At 33.0% G+C, this 16,945-nt stretch overlaps 1 protein-coding gene, 4 non-coding genes and 1 pseudogene across 5 annotated transcripts; all 6 read right to left on the bottom strand.

Moving 5' to 3' along the window:
- Positions 1-2,996: 2,996 nt before the first annotated feature.
- LOC114379874 (probable galacturonosyltransferase 10) lies at positions 2,997-6,624 on the bottom strand. Its single transcript, XM_028338666.1, has 2 exons — positions 5,973-6,624; positions 2,997-5,088 (listed from the first exon to the last, which is right to left on the bottom strand). The coding sequence occupies exons 1-2, from the start codon at positions 6,120-6,122 to the stop codon at positions 3,637-3,639; spliced, it is 1,602 nt and encodes a 533-aa protein (XP_028194467.1). The 5' UTR covers positions 6,123-6,624; the 3' UTR covers positions 2,997-3,636.
- A 3,632-nt stretch (positions 6,625-10,256) lies between these two features.
- Positions 10,257-10,371, bottom strand: LOC114380607. Its single transcript, XR_003659783.1, has one exon. It is a non-coding gene; the product is annotated as a small nucleolar RNA Z278 (small nucleolar RNA).
- A 440-nt stretch (positions 10,372-10,811) lies between these two features.
- Positions 10,812-10,907, bottom strand: LOC114380604. Its single transcript, XR_003659780.1, has one exon. It is a non-coding gene; the product is annotated as a small nucleolar RNA Z223 (small nucleolar RNA).
- A 90-nt stretch (positions 10,908-10,997) lies between these two features.
- Positions 10,998-11,084, bottom strand: LOC114380627. Its single transcript, XR_003659802.1, has one exon. It is a non-coding gene; the product is annotated as a small nucleolar RNA U36a (small nucleolar RNA).
- A 261-nt stretch (positions 11,085-11,345) lies between these two features.
- LOC114380630 lies at positions 11,346-11,485 on the bottom strand. The gene has a single exon (XR_003659805.1). It is a non-coding gene; the product is annotated as a small nucleolar RNA snoR134 (small nucleolar RNA).
- A 928-nt stretch (positions 11,486-12,413) lies between these two features.
- Positions 12,414-16,878, bottom strand: LOC114378454 (annotated as a pseudogene).
- Positions 16,879-16,945: the final 67 nt, after the last annotated feature.

The following is a 16,945-nucleotide window of genomic DNA, read 5'->3' as shown; positions in this document are numbered from 1 at the left end:
AGCAATATATATTTCGATTTCAATTTAAGTCCTCATAGATAATAACAAGAATAAATAGCAGTGTTAACAAACATACTGAAGATGAACAAGTAGTTAAAATTAACTTGATGGAAGCTGTGAGATCAGATGCATGCCGAAGAGCAATGGATGTTGATTGCATGTTCACCTGTAATTAAGTAAAAGATTTAATTCAGTCAATACACTTTTCCTATCACTTCTGGTATGGTAAATGTTTCTATTGTACCTAGCTAGTTACACTTTGATGGCAGTAATTGCTTGTAAGTGTTGCCTTTCCATTCCTCCCCAAGCTTCCAATAGCTTCATCTGCCAAAACAACAATATATGTACACGTGAATGAAAATGAAACCATTGAAATAATATATATGTTAAGCAAATCTTAATAAAGTTTGATTTGGTACTGACTTGAGAATACAGTACATAAGCGATCTTCATTTCAAATTTTTCTCTGACAAACTTTATCTTCTTTTTCAGAACAGATTGCTGTAACTTTGTGAGACCATCCCAAACACATATCAAATTTCTCTAAACACATTCACAAATCATGAAACCATCACTCCATCATTTCTCATTCACAATGAGCTCATACTGAGGGAAATTAATAATAAAGTGTGAGTCATATATACACCCACAGACATAAGAAGCATATCTAACTAAAGGTGGGAAATAAGAAGAGTTAATCTTTGATATATACATATACGTAATCTTGACTATCCATTTTAATTGTTAAGATAAGAATTACTCTTACACTCTTGTCTCTTACCATATATGCTTCTTGTATATATAAAAATAGATTTATTTCATTGACCCTATTCATTTCTTTTAATCTCTCTTTTCTTACACCAGTTATTGATTGTTGAGGAGTGAGGAACAGTTTATGTTTGGCAGCTAGACAGGAATGGAAGTTGAAAAATCATTGCCGATAATTTGGCTCTTCCTGTTTGAGGGGTGAAGAAATCTATTAGTGCCACATGTTTCAAAGCTCTTCAAAGTTGAAATGGCCTTTTCTCATACCCTTTATGTTTGGTTGGATTGCACGATTTTTTAATTAAATTATTACTATATGTGAATTTGATTTTATGTTTTTTTCTAATTATTAAGTAATGGTGTATGATGTGATCACGTTTAGTTACATGTTGACTCAACAATTTGTAAAACTGAAACATATGAGAAAATTGTTTGAGAATAATACAATCATATTTAAAGGAAGTATCATAAATTTGCTAGACAACATTTATACCTTTTCAATAGTTATCCCTTATAGGCTTAAACTAAATGATGAAATGGACTAAAATGAATACGAGAAAATTGAAATCATGGTAAAACGTAATTTTAGCTCACCAAAAATCAGCTAATGCTATATATCACACAACTACCCTTTATTAAAAAAAATCAACTGCACACAAACGTTACGAGAAAATTAGTACTTTGTAAGATTTTCTTCTCATTTCTATCATGACCCCTAACAGAAAACAAAATCTTTAATTCCTTAGGGTGCCTTTAGTTTGTCTGTTTTTTTTTATTTATTTTCACTGAAAATGAAAAATGTGTTAAAAATATGTTTGGTTGAAATTTTGAAAATATTTTTTTAAGAAATATTTTCAAAAAAATAGTAGAAATTCAAAAACTTAAAATTTTCTTTTTTCCCATTTTCATGAAAACAGAAACTATCTTTATAGACAATGCGGTAACACAAAGTGTAAATATTTTGATATTCTTCTCTCTGTCTCTCTTATTGTTCCAGCGTGGTGAGTCTCCTACCCTCACGCTGTTTGTTTTCTTCTTGAAGATTCAAATGCCTCATAACTAAACAATCTCTTATAATCTTCCAAATCTTGGTTTACATGCTTTTTTCCCACTTTTTTATACGCAAATTACTTTCAGCACTAGAAAAATTGGTTTCAGATTGAGGTTACGAGAATTTTAACTCAAAATATCCTCTATGATTTTTCCATAATCTTTTATTTCAGTTTGACCAATAAATCCTTGAGCTTGAGTTGATTTTATTCATCTTTTTTTTTTTTTCACAAACTACTTTCAGGTTCTTATTCGCATCTCTATCAATGTTGTGAGTGTGTATTGATAAACTTTTTAACCAATATGACAGAGAAGAGTTAATTATGGATAAACAAAGTTTAAGTGTAGGCCAAAAAGATGTTAATATGAATGCTAATCAAATTGCTGAAATGACACAAGTTCAAGAAACTATTACAAATCAGATGTAGAAAAGTTATCATAGGTCATGAAAAAATTGATTTGATTGCTATTTTGTCAAACTTGGTCATCATTTATGTGTATATTTGTTTGAGACTAAAAATTTGATATTAACTTTTATGTTTACTTTTTAAAAATAAATAGTGCAATGATTTTGATAACTATTATTCAGGAAACATATTATATTTTTTAAAAATCATTTATAAAATTTATACTAAAATCATTTCATGAAATTTTATTGAAAATAATTAAACCAAACACATTTTTTAAACTTAAAAATTTAAAAATGAAAATTGTTTTCAAAAACTAAAAACAAGAAATGAAAATAAAATATATTTTCTCAAACCAAACAACCCCTTATTTTCTTTCTTCTTTATTTTCCTTTTCTGAATTACTTTTTAGAGAAAAGGCAAGTATGCATTATTGTTTTTTGCTGTAGTGTCAGAAAACTAACTCTTCAGTTGACGATCCGTTTTCTAATAAAGTTGCCTCCATACGTGTCAAAAACACCCTTGAAAATAGTAGAAAGTACTAAAATGAAGTATATAGTCCTTATTGAAATATTTTCATTAATATGATCAGAAATTAATTTCTTGTCAACCAAAAAAGTAAAAAGTAAAAACATCAACGATTAAAATACCTCAGTGACTTCATGCAAAGTTGAACCAGTGTCCTAATAAGCAAGAAGGAACTCAAGGAAGCATTTTTTTTTTTTTGGGTGAACAAGGAAGCATTTAACTACCATGCTGAACACGCATGCATCCTTGAACTAATAATCTTAGATACTAATAATTTGGACTATTGAGATATAAGGTACAAAATATCCGTAACATACTTGTCACAAGCATGTGACTATTCTCCCCACACATAACAACAAATGCAGCTGGAATTTCTGCTAGTGGAACAAATAAACTATAGTTTTGTGATACATGAGAATTTGAGAACTAAATAACAGTAACTACTTTTAAAAAAATGGCAACAAGAATAGCAGAATAAAGTTTCAGCAAATGAATGTCACAGGAAAGAACATCTGTTCTTGCAAGGAGCAGTAATGAACAATAAGAAGTTTGCAGCAGATCTCATCCTTGACTACACTTGAAAACTATGAACTGATTCAGTCTAATACTTGACAAATGAACGTGTATAATTATATATGCTACAGAAGTAGATCCGGATTCAATGAAGGCACCAAGTTAAAGCCACCAGACATGCTTGACCTTTTCAAATTGTACAAGCATTTCTGACTACAAATCAAGACCTGAATTCACTTTCTGGTAAGAATCACCAAGCCTGCCAGACCTACAAACGGCCAATAATATATTCTCCTACCCCATCAACAGAGCCTAGCCCTGTATCTGAATCTTCCACCAAGGTTTGAAGTATCAATTTAAATGCAATTCAAAATCAATGGAAGTTACACTGTTGCAACAAAGGATGAGAGTATTCAACATATTTTTCCCATAGGGGCTTGTACTTCTCAATCCCAATCTTCAACCAGGGTTTGGAGTTCCCATTGAAGTGTAATACAGCTCCCCTCTCTATCAACTGAGGATCAACATTGGTGTAGCCAAAACCCAAAACATGCCATGATGGATCCAAGGGCTCAGTTAATCCATAAAATGTCAGCAGTCCAGGTGGCAAGGTACCGAGTTTCCACAATGTTCGGTCTATGTTCTTTTCCTGCCAGTAGTGGTAGATGCCAGTTACATTCTTTTTCCTCCATTCAACCAAATCAAATACATTCATCCCAAATGCCCATCCACAAGCATCGGGGTCAAAATGTGCACGTATAAGAGGATGGGAGTAGTTCAAATATTTATGGTATCTGTGAAATGTCTCCATGCATGTTTCAACAGCTCCATTTACATTCTCATTCAAATCAATGGAAAAAAGACCAGAAAGATCCTTCTGAACCACAACATCATCATCCAGGAACACCACCTTCTTAAGTGCAGGAAAAACTTCAGGGATGTAAAACCTCAGGTGATTAAGCATGGATAAATATTTAGGGTTACGGAACTTGATAGGTGTCCTGCCCTCATCACTGTTGCCAGAAAAGTAGTAGCTCTGTATTTCTGAGTCTTGAAGTTGCTTGAGCACTGGAACGTATGAAGCATTTAACCAAGTAAAGTCTTCAAACTTCTGAACTTCCACAGTCACCCCACGGAAATCATTCATGGCAAACCATGCCTTCATTGCAGCATAGTTTATTTCGTCAGTGACAAGGTGGAAAACAATCATATTGGGATTTTTACAATTCATTGCAGTTGAATTGACCACAACAGAAGTTGCAATAATGTTATCAGAGAAAATGCAAAAGTGATGAAGACTGTTATCCTTAAGCTTCATCACCACGTGCCTTTTGTCCTTAAATTTCTTTTGCAAATTGAAGTTTTTGAACCATTCTGTAGTCAACCGGACACCTAGACAATAGAGGCTTTTTGGGACTTCTTCAGCAGCTATTTGTCCATATTTTGAACTCTTTTCACTAACAGAATTCATCTGTTCCTCAAGAGCTTGAATTTTTGCTTTGAATCTCATGATCATGGTTGCACTATCATAATGGAGCTGCTGGGCCTGGTATAACAATAATGCCATATCATGGATAGCCCTTTCTGTTTCCCTGGTTGTTAAAGGAAGACGCCTAGTGGCTGCATTCGAGAGGAGCATCTGCGAATTGTGGATCTGGGCACTTAATTCCCAAGCAAATTGGAGATTATTACTTTCTTTTGCAATTACAACAAAAGCTTTTGCCAGGGATATCTGATCATTGAGTTGTCTCGTGAACGAGTTAGAGTTTAACATCTCTTCAGTAATATTAAGGCCTTCCATAATCTTATCATGCCTGTAAGTTTTCTGCACAACAGGATATAAGTTATTGTTAGCTAAAAAAGGACGCAAGGGATCCAATCTACACCCCAAGCAGCATTATAGTAACTTAATCAAATTCAAGTATTGTTTTTATGATCCATGCATGATCCTTTCTGGAAAAACTTGACCATTCTGTTACCGATCTAATATTAGGAATTTTTTTATAATAAATATCTTTATAAGGAACTGTGGTTTTTCTCTGTAATAAGGATATGAAGTGTATGTGACATAACTTACAACAAGAGCAACATCTAGAAAAATCACTATTCTCCCTATTGCAAAACAAGATTTACGCTCTCCATACAATTGCAGTAATTATAAACATTACTCGAACTTGCAAAAATCAATGCCAGTGAGCCATCTTAGACTAAATAAAAATGAATTGTGCAAGTGTTGAATCTGTTGATATCTAATAAAATCAGCATTTTAAAACATCAGATCTAGCATAACACTGCTATTCCAAATTATTAGGCATTCGAGTTCTGATTGATGTAAAAACATTCAACTCACTCCTTCACCTCCCGTACAAAAAACGGAAGAAAAGAAAAAATTTAAAAATCCAAAACAAAGTATTGTAAAAAGCCAATTCACACAATCTCCTAAATACATACGACACAACACACAATCCCAAAATCAGTTCCCAGCACCATATTAACAAAAACAAGCCACACCAATCACTCGTTCACAGACCCCCCCCCCCCCCCCCCAAAATCAAATTAACTTGACAGAAGTTGAACCCCTCAAAAGCCTGAGTTAAAAATTCAAAATTTAATAATTAAAAAAACTTTTTTTTAATTACCCCACACATTTTCCGGCACCCCGACAGGACAAATCTATCAAAACAAAACAAATTGAGAAAAAAACAATACCTTGGACAAAGCGGGTCTGGACTCAATTTTGTTCCCTTTGCTCAGAATATAAACAAAGAGAAGAATCACTGCACAGCACAATGCCCACCACAACGCATCTGGAACCCTCTTACGCACTGGCCTTCGAAAATCCGTCGCTCTTCGCCGCATTTTTCAAACCCCAATTCCGCCCTTCCTTCACTTCTTTCCCCGGAAAACCGTTTTCCGGGAATGTAATGTTCAAAGAAAAGCAGAGGAAAAAAAAAATTCAGATCACCGGCTATACCCGAGATCTGGGGTTTCCGGATTTGGTAATAAAGGGTGAAAAGATTCAGACTTTGGAGAAAAAATTGGTTTTGCTTTGGTGGGCATGCGCTGGTGAAGTGCTTCGTGAGCACTACAGTGAGAACAAATGAATGAAGAAAAGAACAGAGAGAGAGAAGAGAAGCAAGTGGAAGTGGTTTTTTCATGGCACACTCATCTGTTTTTGGAATTTCATTTTCAGGGACATTGACAAACGGTTCTGATGGTGCCATGTCAACTTGTGATTAAGATTTCGATGAGCCATTCATTAGAGTCCAATCAGGAATGGTCGGTTCTCAATTTTGCCTTCTCTTCTCAGACACTGTAAAATGAGAGAGAAACTAACCACTGAAAAACTAGCGAATAAAAGAGAGATAATACAAATTGGAGTTTTTATTTTGGGGTGGTGCCGTGGTGGATTACATAATATGGCACGGGAAAAGAAAAGAACTAATTATAAATTGTTAGATATCATAAATTAGTTAATTTTTTTATAATAATTAGTTTAAAACTTATCTAAACAATAATTTTTATTGATTAATTGTGTAAACTTTTTACACTAACAACATAAAAAATAAAGTCAAATTTTTATGTATAAACATCTCTATCTTCTTTTATTACAGTAACATTTTTTTGGCTTGGTTCTTCCATCGTTATTAATATGACAATATTGGGGAAATAGGCAATTTATTGTTCACATTTTATTTTCATTTGATATCTCAATTGCACAAAATATTTCTGAGTTTAACGTGAAACATTTTCAAATATTTTTTAATTGCAAAATTTGTCATAACTTATGGCAAAGGTACAATGATTTGGTTGTTTTTCACCTTATCATCAAGGGCTTTGGTGTACAGGTGTTTAGGATGAGATGCATGCACCCGATTTCTTCAATTTCTCACCTAAATACGACACATGAATTCCTACCTAGAACAATTTTTTTGTTTACAGGTATGATGATGTTCAAACTATGTCCTTACAATAAACGGCTATATAGGTAGGAATAATATTTATATAATTATATCCTTCGATCACTCAGCTGTACCTAAAGTAAAATAATTTTGTAATGAAATCTATGTGGGATTTATTAGCACATAAAAGAAAAATGTACATCCTACCTATCTGTAGTTCCAAGAATTTTTTTGGTACATTGTAGTTTCATGAATTAACCGTACCGTACATGTTTATTAGTGTAACTTTAAAACAAATATCCTACAAGTTGAAAGATAAGTTATCATTGAACAATTAAACCACATCTGCAATTTTTTTTTCACTTTACCTTCTTTGCTTACTTTTAATACATTTTCTCTCCAATTAGGACTTGGAACCTATTCTTTTCGCTAAAAAAAATGATAGAATGAAAAGACACCCCAATACTACCGAAAAGGACGGTGCCCCCAATGACATGTTAGGATTGTCACTAAAGATCCATCTAAAGGGTTATTGTACTGGTGTGAACCACAAACACTTCCACCTAATTATAATTACTTAGTTAATCCTTAAACATTAGAGAATTACTTGTGTCAATTAGTTGATCCTTAAACATTAGAGAATTACTTGTGCCAATCCATGTTAACAGAGTTAAAACTAATATTATTCTGTTTTTGGGAAGATTAATATTTGATAAATGTAAAATTGAGTCTTTGTAGTAATCTATAATTATGTCCATTATAGCTACAGCCAAAATTTTCCCCTATATAGTCCCTTACGCCATAATATCCTATGTTGTCGTTTCCCCCTCATAGCTAAAATAGATTTCCATTACATGTCAGCCAACTAACCAAGTCTTTCTACCAATGGCATTTTATGTTATGCGTACTTTAATCAAAATGGTTTCTTTTGTTATAATTACAATTAACAAAAGGATTAACATGTTTTTAGATAAATCCAAAAATGTGCCTTTTATCTTCAATATCTTTTCAAGCAGATCAAATTAAATATGTTGTTCTTGGGGAAATTTCAACCACGTAGCTCAAAGAAGGTGCTAGAGAACAAGCAGGCCAAGTCACATAGCTTGAAGAAGGTGATCGAGGACAAGCAACCCAAATCTTGAAACTTTTAGAGATGCCAAGTCAAAAAGTTGAAAATGAAGCTGTGGCAATATGAGGACGATAAGAATAACAACTTTATTCCAAAACATTTCTTTTTACTTTAAAAAAAATGATGTTATTCAACTTAATTAATGATCAAAGTAAGAGATATGTAAAATTCTTAGATCCTTTTCAAAGTGATTTATCACTTTTAATTTTAAAATTTTAAAAATTGAAATCAATTTTAGTTTTATAAATTAAAAATAAATAAAATAAGCTTGCTTTATTATGAAATAATGATGGTAACAGAGATAATGGAATGGAAATGACGACAATGATGATGATAATAATGATGATATTGATGGTGACAGTGAAAATGAGAATAACGACAATGATGAAAAAATGGTGATGATTATTTTCTAAAACTCAAACCAATCCCGTCAATTTGACCGTGACCTTGGTCTAATCATATTAAGTTGTTTATTGGATTAACTTTGCATTGAACCTAATACAACCATCATCACTACGTCACTTCCCCTCCACCACCACCATATCACTTCCACCACCATTATTGTCATTGTTATTCAACAACCTCCATTCTTGTTACTGCCACTATTTCTACTCACCATCACCCATTATTTTAAAAACTGAATCGTGTTTTATATAGTTTTGTATCAAATAACATTATTGTTACATATTCTGTTTCATCAAAGAAATTAGGTTTGACTCATTTTTATATATTAATGTTTTATTGGCTACTGCTTGCCTACCTCTATTCATTTCTTCTACTCACATGGAGTCTATACCATTGGTTAAATACTCAAACTTATTGAATCATCAAACACTAAATATCTTTCAAGCTTTTAACATAGGGTTGACCAGTATGGTGGGCTTGTTTTATTAACATAGGGTCTTGCTCTATCTCTCAAACTGAGAGATGAGCTATTGTCATTCGCTTGCAGATTGATTGGTCCAGGAGCTTCAGAAAGATGCTTGTGGAGTTGGATTCAATGTATGCCGTTTCTTTGATGTTATTCTAGGGCTTTTATCTCGCCCTGTGCCAGCTGATGTAGCTTCCATTTCATTTCCACATGGTTTTTGTTCGGGCGTTAACACTTTTTCTTACAAAAAAAATACATTGGATATTTTGATTCCCATTTACATGGGTATCTCGCCCTTTTGCTTTCAAAAATAGGACCAAGTTCTGCCACACCAAAGTTTACTATAGTCATTCTACATACATTCATGTGGTTAGGATTTTTTTTTACTCAAAGTTATGCATCATTTAGTAATATTTGGATTGGGTATGTAACCGAATCATTTGGACTAATAGATAATTTAGTTATACGCACAAATTCTTGTGCTTACGTGTTTTATATCACTTAATCCAAGTCCTTATGCCTTCAAAAACATGGGTAGTCCACAGTTTAATGAGATCCGAACCCTTTATATATTAGATACAATTTAGTTGTGCACATAAAATGAGCTTATTATTTAATCCAAGTTCTTATGCTTCCAAAACAAGGGATGGAGTAATCACAGGTGAGACTTAAGATTGAGATCGCTGCATTTCAACACCGATGAATATTCACAATTATAATTGACAGCAGAAACATCTACACAAAAATAATAGTTTACAATATATATGAACTATGTCGGGTGCTCGTTCAAACAAAGTAATGGTTCAAAAACGATACAAGTCAATCCGTATGCTAAATGTCTTAGGCCTAAAATCAAATAGACCATATGTAAGATGCATAAAAAAAGCACGCCTAAAAAAAGGTTATGGCTAGAACAAAGATAGGACAAATACAAGTTTGAACCAGGCTTCAAAATATACCGAGGTATAAAATTTCGTGGTTTAAACCAGAGAGGAAGCTTGAGTTTTTCAGAGAGAACATTAATAAAATGGAAAAGTGTATTACACAATAACAAACATACAGTTTCTCACTACAACGCTTAACTAAATGGAACCTCAGAACAATCTTTGCTGTCATAGAAAATGTAGCAGCACCAAGTAGGTTCTCCCTCAAAAGAGGGTCTTGGGTAAACTACAGACTCACAAGTTGGATTGTAACATCATTGGTTCAGAACAAAAATACTTGGTACAGGCAAATCAATCAAATTAGAACATGCAGCACGTTTTAGGAACACAAATACTTCCTATGAATGAAGATGGATAATGGACATACAACAAAAGCTACAAACTATTTGGATATAATCATCAAACGATTAGAAATGGTGCAATTGTTGCAATTAAAACTGGGGTTAAACAATACAATTAGAAAACAACTGGTGCAATTAATTATGTACTTAAGGATGATTGACATCTTAATTCCATCAATCATTTTCTACATAGTTTGCATAACCTCATTTTTACTTCATGTAACCCTATAGTATAATTATCAAGTTAACGTAAAGCACCCAATTAACACAGTTTGATACAATGTAACATTTGACCATCAAAAGTACATCAAAATACACGCGTCAACAACATTTGAAAAGAATTATTTGACGCAATTTCATGAATAGGGGCTCAGAATGTATTACAGCTCTATCAATCACGATTTCTCAGAAGCAGAACTGGCATTTAAAGCTGAAATAGTCATCCTCACAGCCAACCATTACAACAAAAGTTGAAACAAATATAGATTAAAAAAAAGTAAAACCAAAATTAATTTTATTAAAAAAAAGACATTTACAAATCAAAACACGGCTCATATCAAGAAATTCAACCATTTTGATCCGTTATGCTTCATCGTGAAACCTCAGAAGCGCGGATAATGTGTAATCATCGCCGAAAATCAAGGTTACAAAAAAATAAAAATAAAAATAAAAGCTAAAAATTGAAACCCTAATGTGGCGGACATTTTTAGAGGCACAAACATTGAAAGGTTAAACCCCCACGTGAAAAACCGCCGATTTCAATCTGCGCCTCTATGACTAGCTTCATTTTCATTTCAACATTTCGAAAACAAGCTAAAGGTGTAGTGAGGCGAAATCAAAACAGAAAATCAAAAACACAAAAGAATTGCAAAAAATGAGAAAACAGGGAAAATTGAAATTTTGCCGTTGCTTTGACACAGATCAGCCGTGGATAAAATTGGGGCTAATCTGCAACACGAACGGCGCCGTTTTGGCACGTGTATTGGGGCTTTTTCGTCAAGGGTTAATCAGAAGAGCCCGGGAGACATCGTGCAGAGAATCATACGATAAAACGAAATTTTTGAACCTAAAATGCTACCTCTGATGTAATGACTGAGAACAGTAGCAGCCATTGCCAAACCCTACACTTATGATATAGAGAATTGATATGGTATATGGTTATATATAGGCGCACCAAAACCCTAAAATTTTCTCTCTCTAAACTAACATTAGAAAAAGTACGGTGTGTTTGGTTTGGGAAAATATGTATGTTTTTATTTTTCAGATTTATTTTATAAAAATCACTTTTATTTTCACATTTTGAATGCTTTAAAATATGTATTTGTTTTGATGTCTTGCTTCCTATTTTAGAAAATAAAACATTAAAAGATATTGTATTTTTTTTTTAAATCAAAAGTTCAAAAGATGTTTGCTATATTAAGTTTAGAAAAAAAAATAAAGAGTAATTTTATTTTTTTATTGGTTAATAAATATTATATATTGCCGTGTGGGAGTTTGTTAACATGAGTCAATTTTCATTTATTTATTTTTTTAATATGTACTAACCTAATATTTTTAATGCATATGATGTATAAGAAATGCTCAAAAAAAAGATGTATACGTAATTTTAGTTATAACCACTTTTAGGAATAAAATTGGTGTATTTTCAAATTAGAGAGATGAAAACACACATCTTGAATGAGATTTTAGATTCAAACCTCATTACTACTATTGTACACCAAAAGAATATGCGGGACAATTTGATTTTGAAAAACACAAAACATAGCATGATACCAAATGTTAATTCTTAAACAAAATTTGAAATCATTCACATATGTTACAAAAAGAGAGCACATTATTGATCTTTTAGGATTTATTAAAATGCATTGACAATATTTTTTTTTATTTTCATTCAATTATATATTATCTTGTATGATAATATTATTTTTTTAAGAGAATATTATTCATTTTTTATAATGATGACTTTAAAAGTTATATACAAGATGATTTCTAATAGGTAGAAAATGGACCAACATGTTCCTATGAAAAAGGGCATTTTAATTGAGAACGACATTGATGTCCACTGCAGTGTTATTATTTTTACATGAAGAACTGAAACACCATAATTGCACGTGTTAACATTGTCGTTAATCCCACCTGTCCAACTGTAAGGTAAACAACTGAATCTGTGTAAGGTTGTAACAGAAATTCACAGTTTAGAAGTTGAAGCTCCCAACATTTTTCTGTTTCCAATTCTTTACCTCTGATTCTCTCCAATCTCATGCCAATGATGATTGCTTCCTTCTATGCCAAGACTTTCCACAGCTTCCCTTCATGCTACAAGCTTGTGCTTCTCTGTACTCTAAGGTTATCATCATCATCATCATTATTATAAATCAATCTATTTTCTTCCTATCTTTGTTTTTTTTTGGTGACGTACTCTTTTACAACCAATGTATAATGGGTTGATGAAAAGTGGAACGATTTCAAAGAAATGGAAATTGTTATGTTTATTAATTAACATCATATAAGAAAATTAGGAGAGAGTGACCTCAGTGTTTGTGTTGATAAAAATGCAGTAGGATCTAGAAAATACCATTGTTGATGCGAAGAATTATAGTTGTAAAAGATTACAAGGAAAATAATTAAGAGAACTTTTGAGTGAATCTGCATAGGTTATTTGAACTTTATGTCTAACTATGGTAATTGCAAAAATGGGACAAATCATGCATAGTATCTATGTATATTATGTAATGCATCCATAAATGTCACTCTTGCTTCTTGCCTTGCATGCAGCTTATATTGTATTTCATAGTTTATGGTAATGGACTTTACCTGCAAGTGAAAATTGAAAATTGCAGTGGTGGAGGTGTGGGGTCATACTCAGAATCAAAATCTGATGCTAAACCTCATGTTCCTAGTATTGATCCTAATGAGCCAAAGAAAAAGAAATTGGTGGTTCTTGGAACAGGATGGGCTGGTACCAGTTTCCTTAAGGATCTCCACGCTTCGTTATATGATGTTCAGGTTGTTTCCCCACGTAACTACTTTGCATTCACTCCTTTATTACCCAGTGTCACTTGTGGGACAGTTGAAGCTAGGAGCATAGTAGAGCCAGTCTGAAACATCATAAAAAAGGTAAAGAAACAAAGCAAAAGCTCTAAGAAAAAGACGTAGTAAACTATGTATAAGTATATGTGATTTTTTTTTTCCGTAACAATGATAACACATGAGCATGTAATTGTAATATAACGAGAAATCTTGTGGCACTGGTATTTTTTCTTTGAGGTCAACTTATAAAATAGGATTACTAGAGTCATGACTCATGACCATGCAATTTCTAGAGATTGTTGTGTAGTCACTTCTTGGTTTTTTCCCCCTCTTATTATTCTTTCTGAGGATATTTTCACTAGGCAAATTAATAATAAAATTCTGTTGTTTCCATCCTATTGCAGAGAAAAGGAGAAATTAAATTTTGGGAGGCAGAATGCCTGAAGATTGATTCTGCAAGCAAAAAGGTCTTATGTATGTCCAATATTGACGACAACTTAGTGGGAAATGGTGGATTTTCTGTGGATTATGACTACTTGGTTGTAGCAATTGGAGCACAAGTAAATACATTTAACACCACTGGTGTCATGAAGAATTGTCATTTTCTGAAGGTACACATATTTTTGTTTGGGATACAACATGTAGTGCATAAAAATGTACATTCTTTGATAAGGATTCAGTGAGGCAATTAAGATAAGTAATTACCAAAATATGCATTTTTCCCACAAGACACTCTTTATGACAAAAATTACACAACTGAGGAGTCTCTATTTGATGTAAAAATTCAAAGAATGCCTGAACAAATTAGCTAATCATTCCTATATAGCCTGGAATAAGTTATGATGAAATTGAATCAATCAATATTATAGTCTTCCCTTGCATGTCTCCAACTTAAAGACATTGCAGAGAATGACATGCCAATGTAAACTTGTGAACTCAAATCCCTCACCTCAGACAACTGAAACTAAAAACTTAAACTTTTTAAAGGGTTTCTTTGCCTTCTTTTCTGCTTGAAATCTTCTGGACCAGCTAGACAAGTTGATGATGAATTCAACTCCTCTAGAAGTTCTGTTGCCAACTCAACCTTCCCTGTTTTAGTTAAATTATGGATCAGTGATCGGTAGATATATATTGAAGGAAGAACCCCCTTCAGTTTCATCTCCCTAAAGCATTTCAGTGATTCCTCAACATTTCCTGATCGGCCAAAGATCTCAATTAGTGCGGTATATGTAAGCAGATCTGGTTCAACCCCATTCTCAGTCATTTCCTTAAAATAAAGAAAGCACATATCAAATCTTCCAATCTTCTGCAAGCCATTTATCAGAGTATTGTAGGAAACAATATCTGGGATGAAACTAGTATTCTTTATGGATGCAAACACATCAAGCATTTCATCCATGTGGCCTGTGTGACCCAAAATATCTAGAACAATATTATATGTGACCAAGTCCAGACCATACCCCTGTCTTTTAAGATGATCAAATATCACCAACGACTTATCTCTCTGTCCAAATTTGGCAAAGGCAAAAATGATCTTGTTGATGAAGGATGATATGCTTGAACACGTTATCACTGATATTACCTCAAGAAATTGGAGTAGCTTCACACAATCATTCATTTTTGAAAGCCTGGGCAAACTTAAGGCATGAGGTTGCACTTGGGGATTTACAAGACAACAATAATTTCTAGAAAACTTGACAAGAAAGGTCAATGTCATTCTTCTGACTTGCCTCCACTAATATGAAGTTATACACATTAAGGGTAACAGCAATGCTCTTATCATTTAAAATTTGTAGCATCTTACTGGCAACTGAAAGATTTCCAGGCTTGCACATCTTATTGATATATGCGTAATAGACTTTTGCATTGGATGTTGGTGCATTTTCAACAGTGGCAAGAAATTCTTTCAGGACTTGATTTGTCACTCTCTCTATGCCAGAAGATGCCTCTGTCGAATAAACCTGAAAACTGCTAAGTGCCAATGAATTAACTTTTACTGGTTAAAAACAGTCAGATTCAAAAGTGTTTGTTTGTGATGGTAATACTGTTCAATGTTGTAATGAGAGTCATCATCATTTAGACCAAAAAACAGTTTTCAGTTAATTAATTGTACATTTTTCATAAAGAAGTTTAATTCAATGATAATCCAAGACAGCTCCATGTGACCGAATCCAAAAGACATTTACTTATATTTTGCTACCAAATGCCCAATAATTGAAAAATGTAACAAGGCCATATAAATGTAAGCTGAATTTGGACAACTATTTAAGTGCTAAAGCTAAACTAAAATAAGTTGCCTTGGAGTAGAACAGGCATGATCTTGAAATATGCTATACATCAAAATTCATTTATACATGACAGACATGTATATATCTGTCATCTTAAAGAACATGTATCTAAGAATGAGACTATCACACTAGCACTTGATAAGTCAAGCTCAATAAATAAAAAAAAAAAAAAAAGCAAATCTATACAGAACTATTTTAAAAAAAAAATATTCAAGCAAAATGCTAAGTTTGATGATGGGATAATCTTATCGGATCAAGTAGTTTCAACTAGGAAAATAAATATAGCTAAAGTTCAATTGTTCAAGTGTCACAGTTTGATCTAACTCCAAACCACTTACACCACAAAAGGGCAAGATGCTGTGCCCTGAGCAAACAGATATGAGGAAACTCAATTTATCCATGCATAAGCTTGATGAGAAATCAACTCCCCTAAAGTGGTTTGTCTCTAAAAGCGCACAAGTAATGGTGTGTCCACCCTAGATTTTAAAACACATTGTGATCTCAGCCCACTAAAATTCAAAGTAATACACCTTAGAGGAGTCTCATCTATTTGTGAAAATGTGTAGTCAGTTTTGAGTCTTCCTCTTGCACTCTTTAACATAAGAAACAACATTTTCAATGTTACTCAGCTCTAACACCAGTTACTTCTTCATGATAAAACAAGTTTGAACTTCAACAACAACAATAATAATCACTCAACTTACAGTAAAATCCAAAATTATTATAGCATAGAAAATTACAAAGGCAGTAATGTATATTGATAATCATCAGTGGAGGTTCTGAGAGCAAGCCACCATAGGAATTTCACTTTCGACAATGGAGAGTATACATACTTTCATTCAAAGCAATAAGAGAATTATAAAGAAAAAAAATAAAAAATTTAGAGTGAAAAAATTGGTTTAGGAGGGTTACCAAATGGTTTTTGAAAGAGCAGAGGAGTGTTTGAAGCAAAAGCGGAACAGAGGAAGAAGTTTAATCAGTGAAACGCCCCTTGCTGTTGCACCTCCCAACATCATTCGCAGATGAACTGAGATTACCAATTTTATGTTTTTATTCTACAGGGTGCGCAAACATGTTACGAATACTGCTGTTTAGTCCCTGTGACCGGTTTCACAATATAGACCTCAAAGTTAATGTTTTTTTTTTTTACAAAAAGGCCCCTTTATAAAAAAAACTC

The sequence above is a fragment of the Glycine soja genome, chromosome 12 (genome assembly GCF_004193775.1).
Source record: "Glycine soja cultivar W05 chromosome 12, ASM419377v2, whole genome shotgun sequence".
Taxonomy (NCBI): Eukaryota; Viridiplantae; Streptophyta; class Magnoliopsida; order Fabales; family Fabaceae; genus Glycine; species Glycine soja.
The sequence above is the reverse complement of the archived record's forward strand: the minus strand, read 5'-3'. Positions and strand labels throughout refer to the sequence as shown.

Excerpts from the sequence above, each read along its gene's own strand:
- LOC114379874 (XM_028338666.1), bottom strand. The coding sequence starts at position 6,122 with ATGCGGCGAAGAGCGACGGATTTTCGAAGGCCAGTGCGTAAGAGGGTT. Across the intron at positions 5,089-5,972 it reads CCAGACCCGCTTTGTCCAAG|AAAACTTACAGGCATGATAA; the intron begins GTATTGTTTTTT and ends CCTGTTGTGCAG.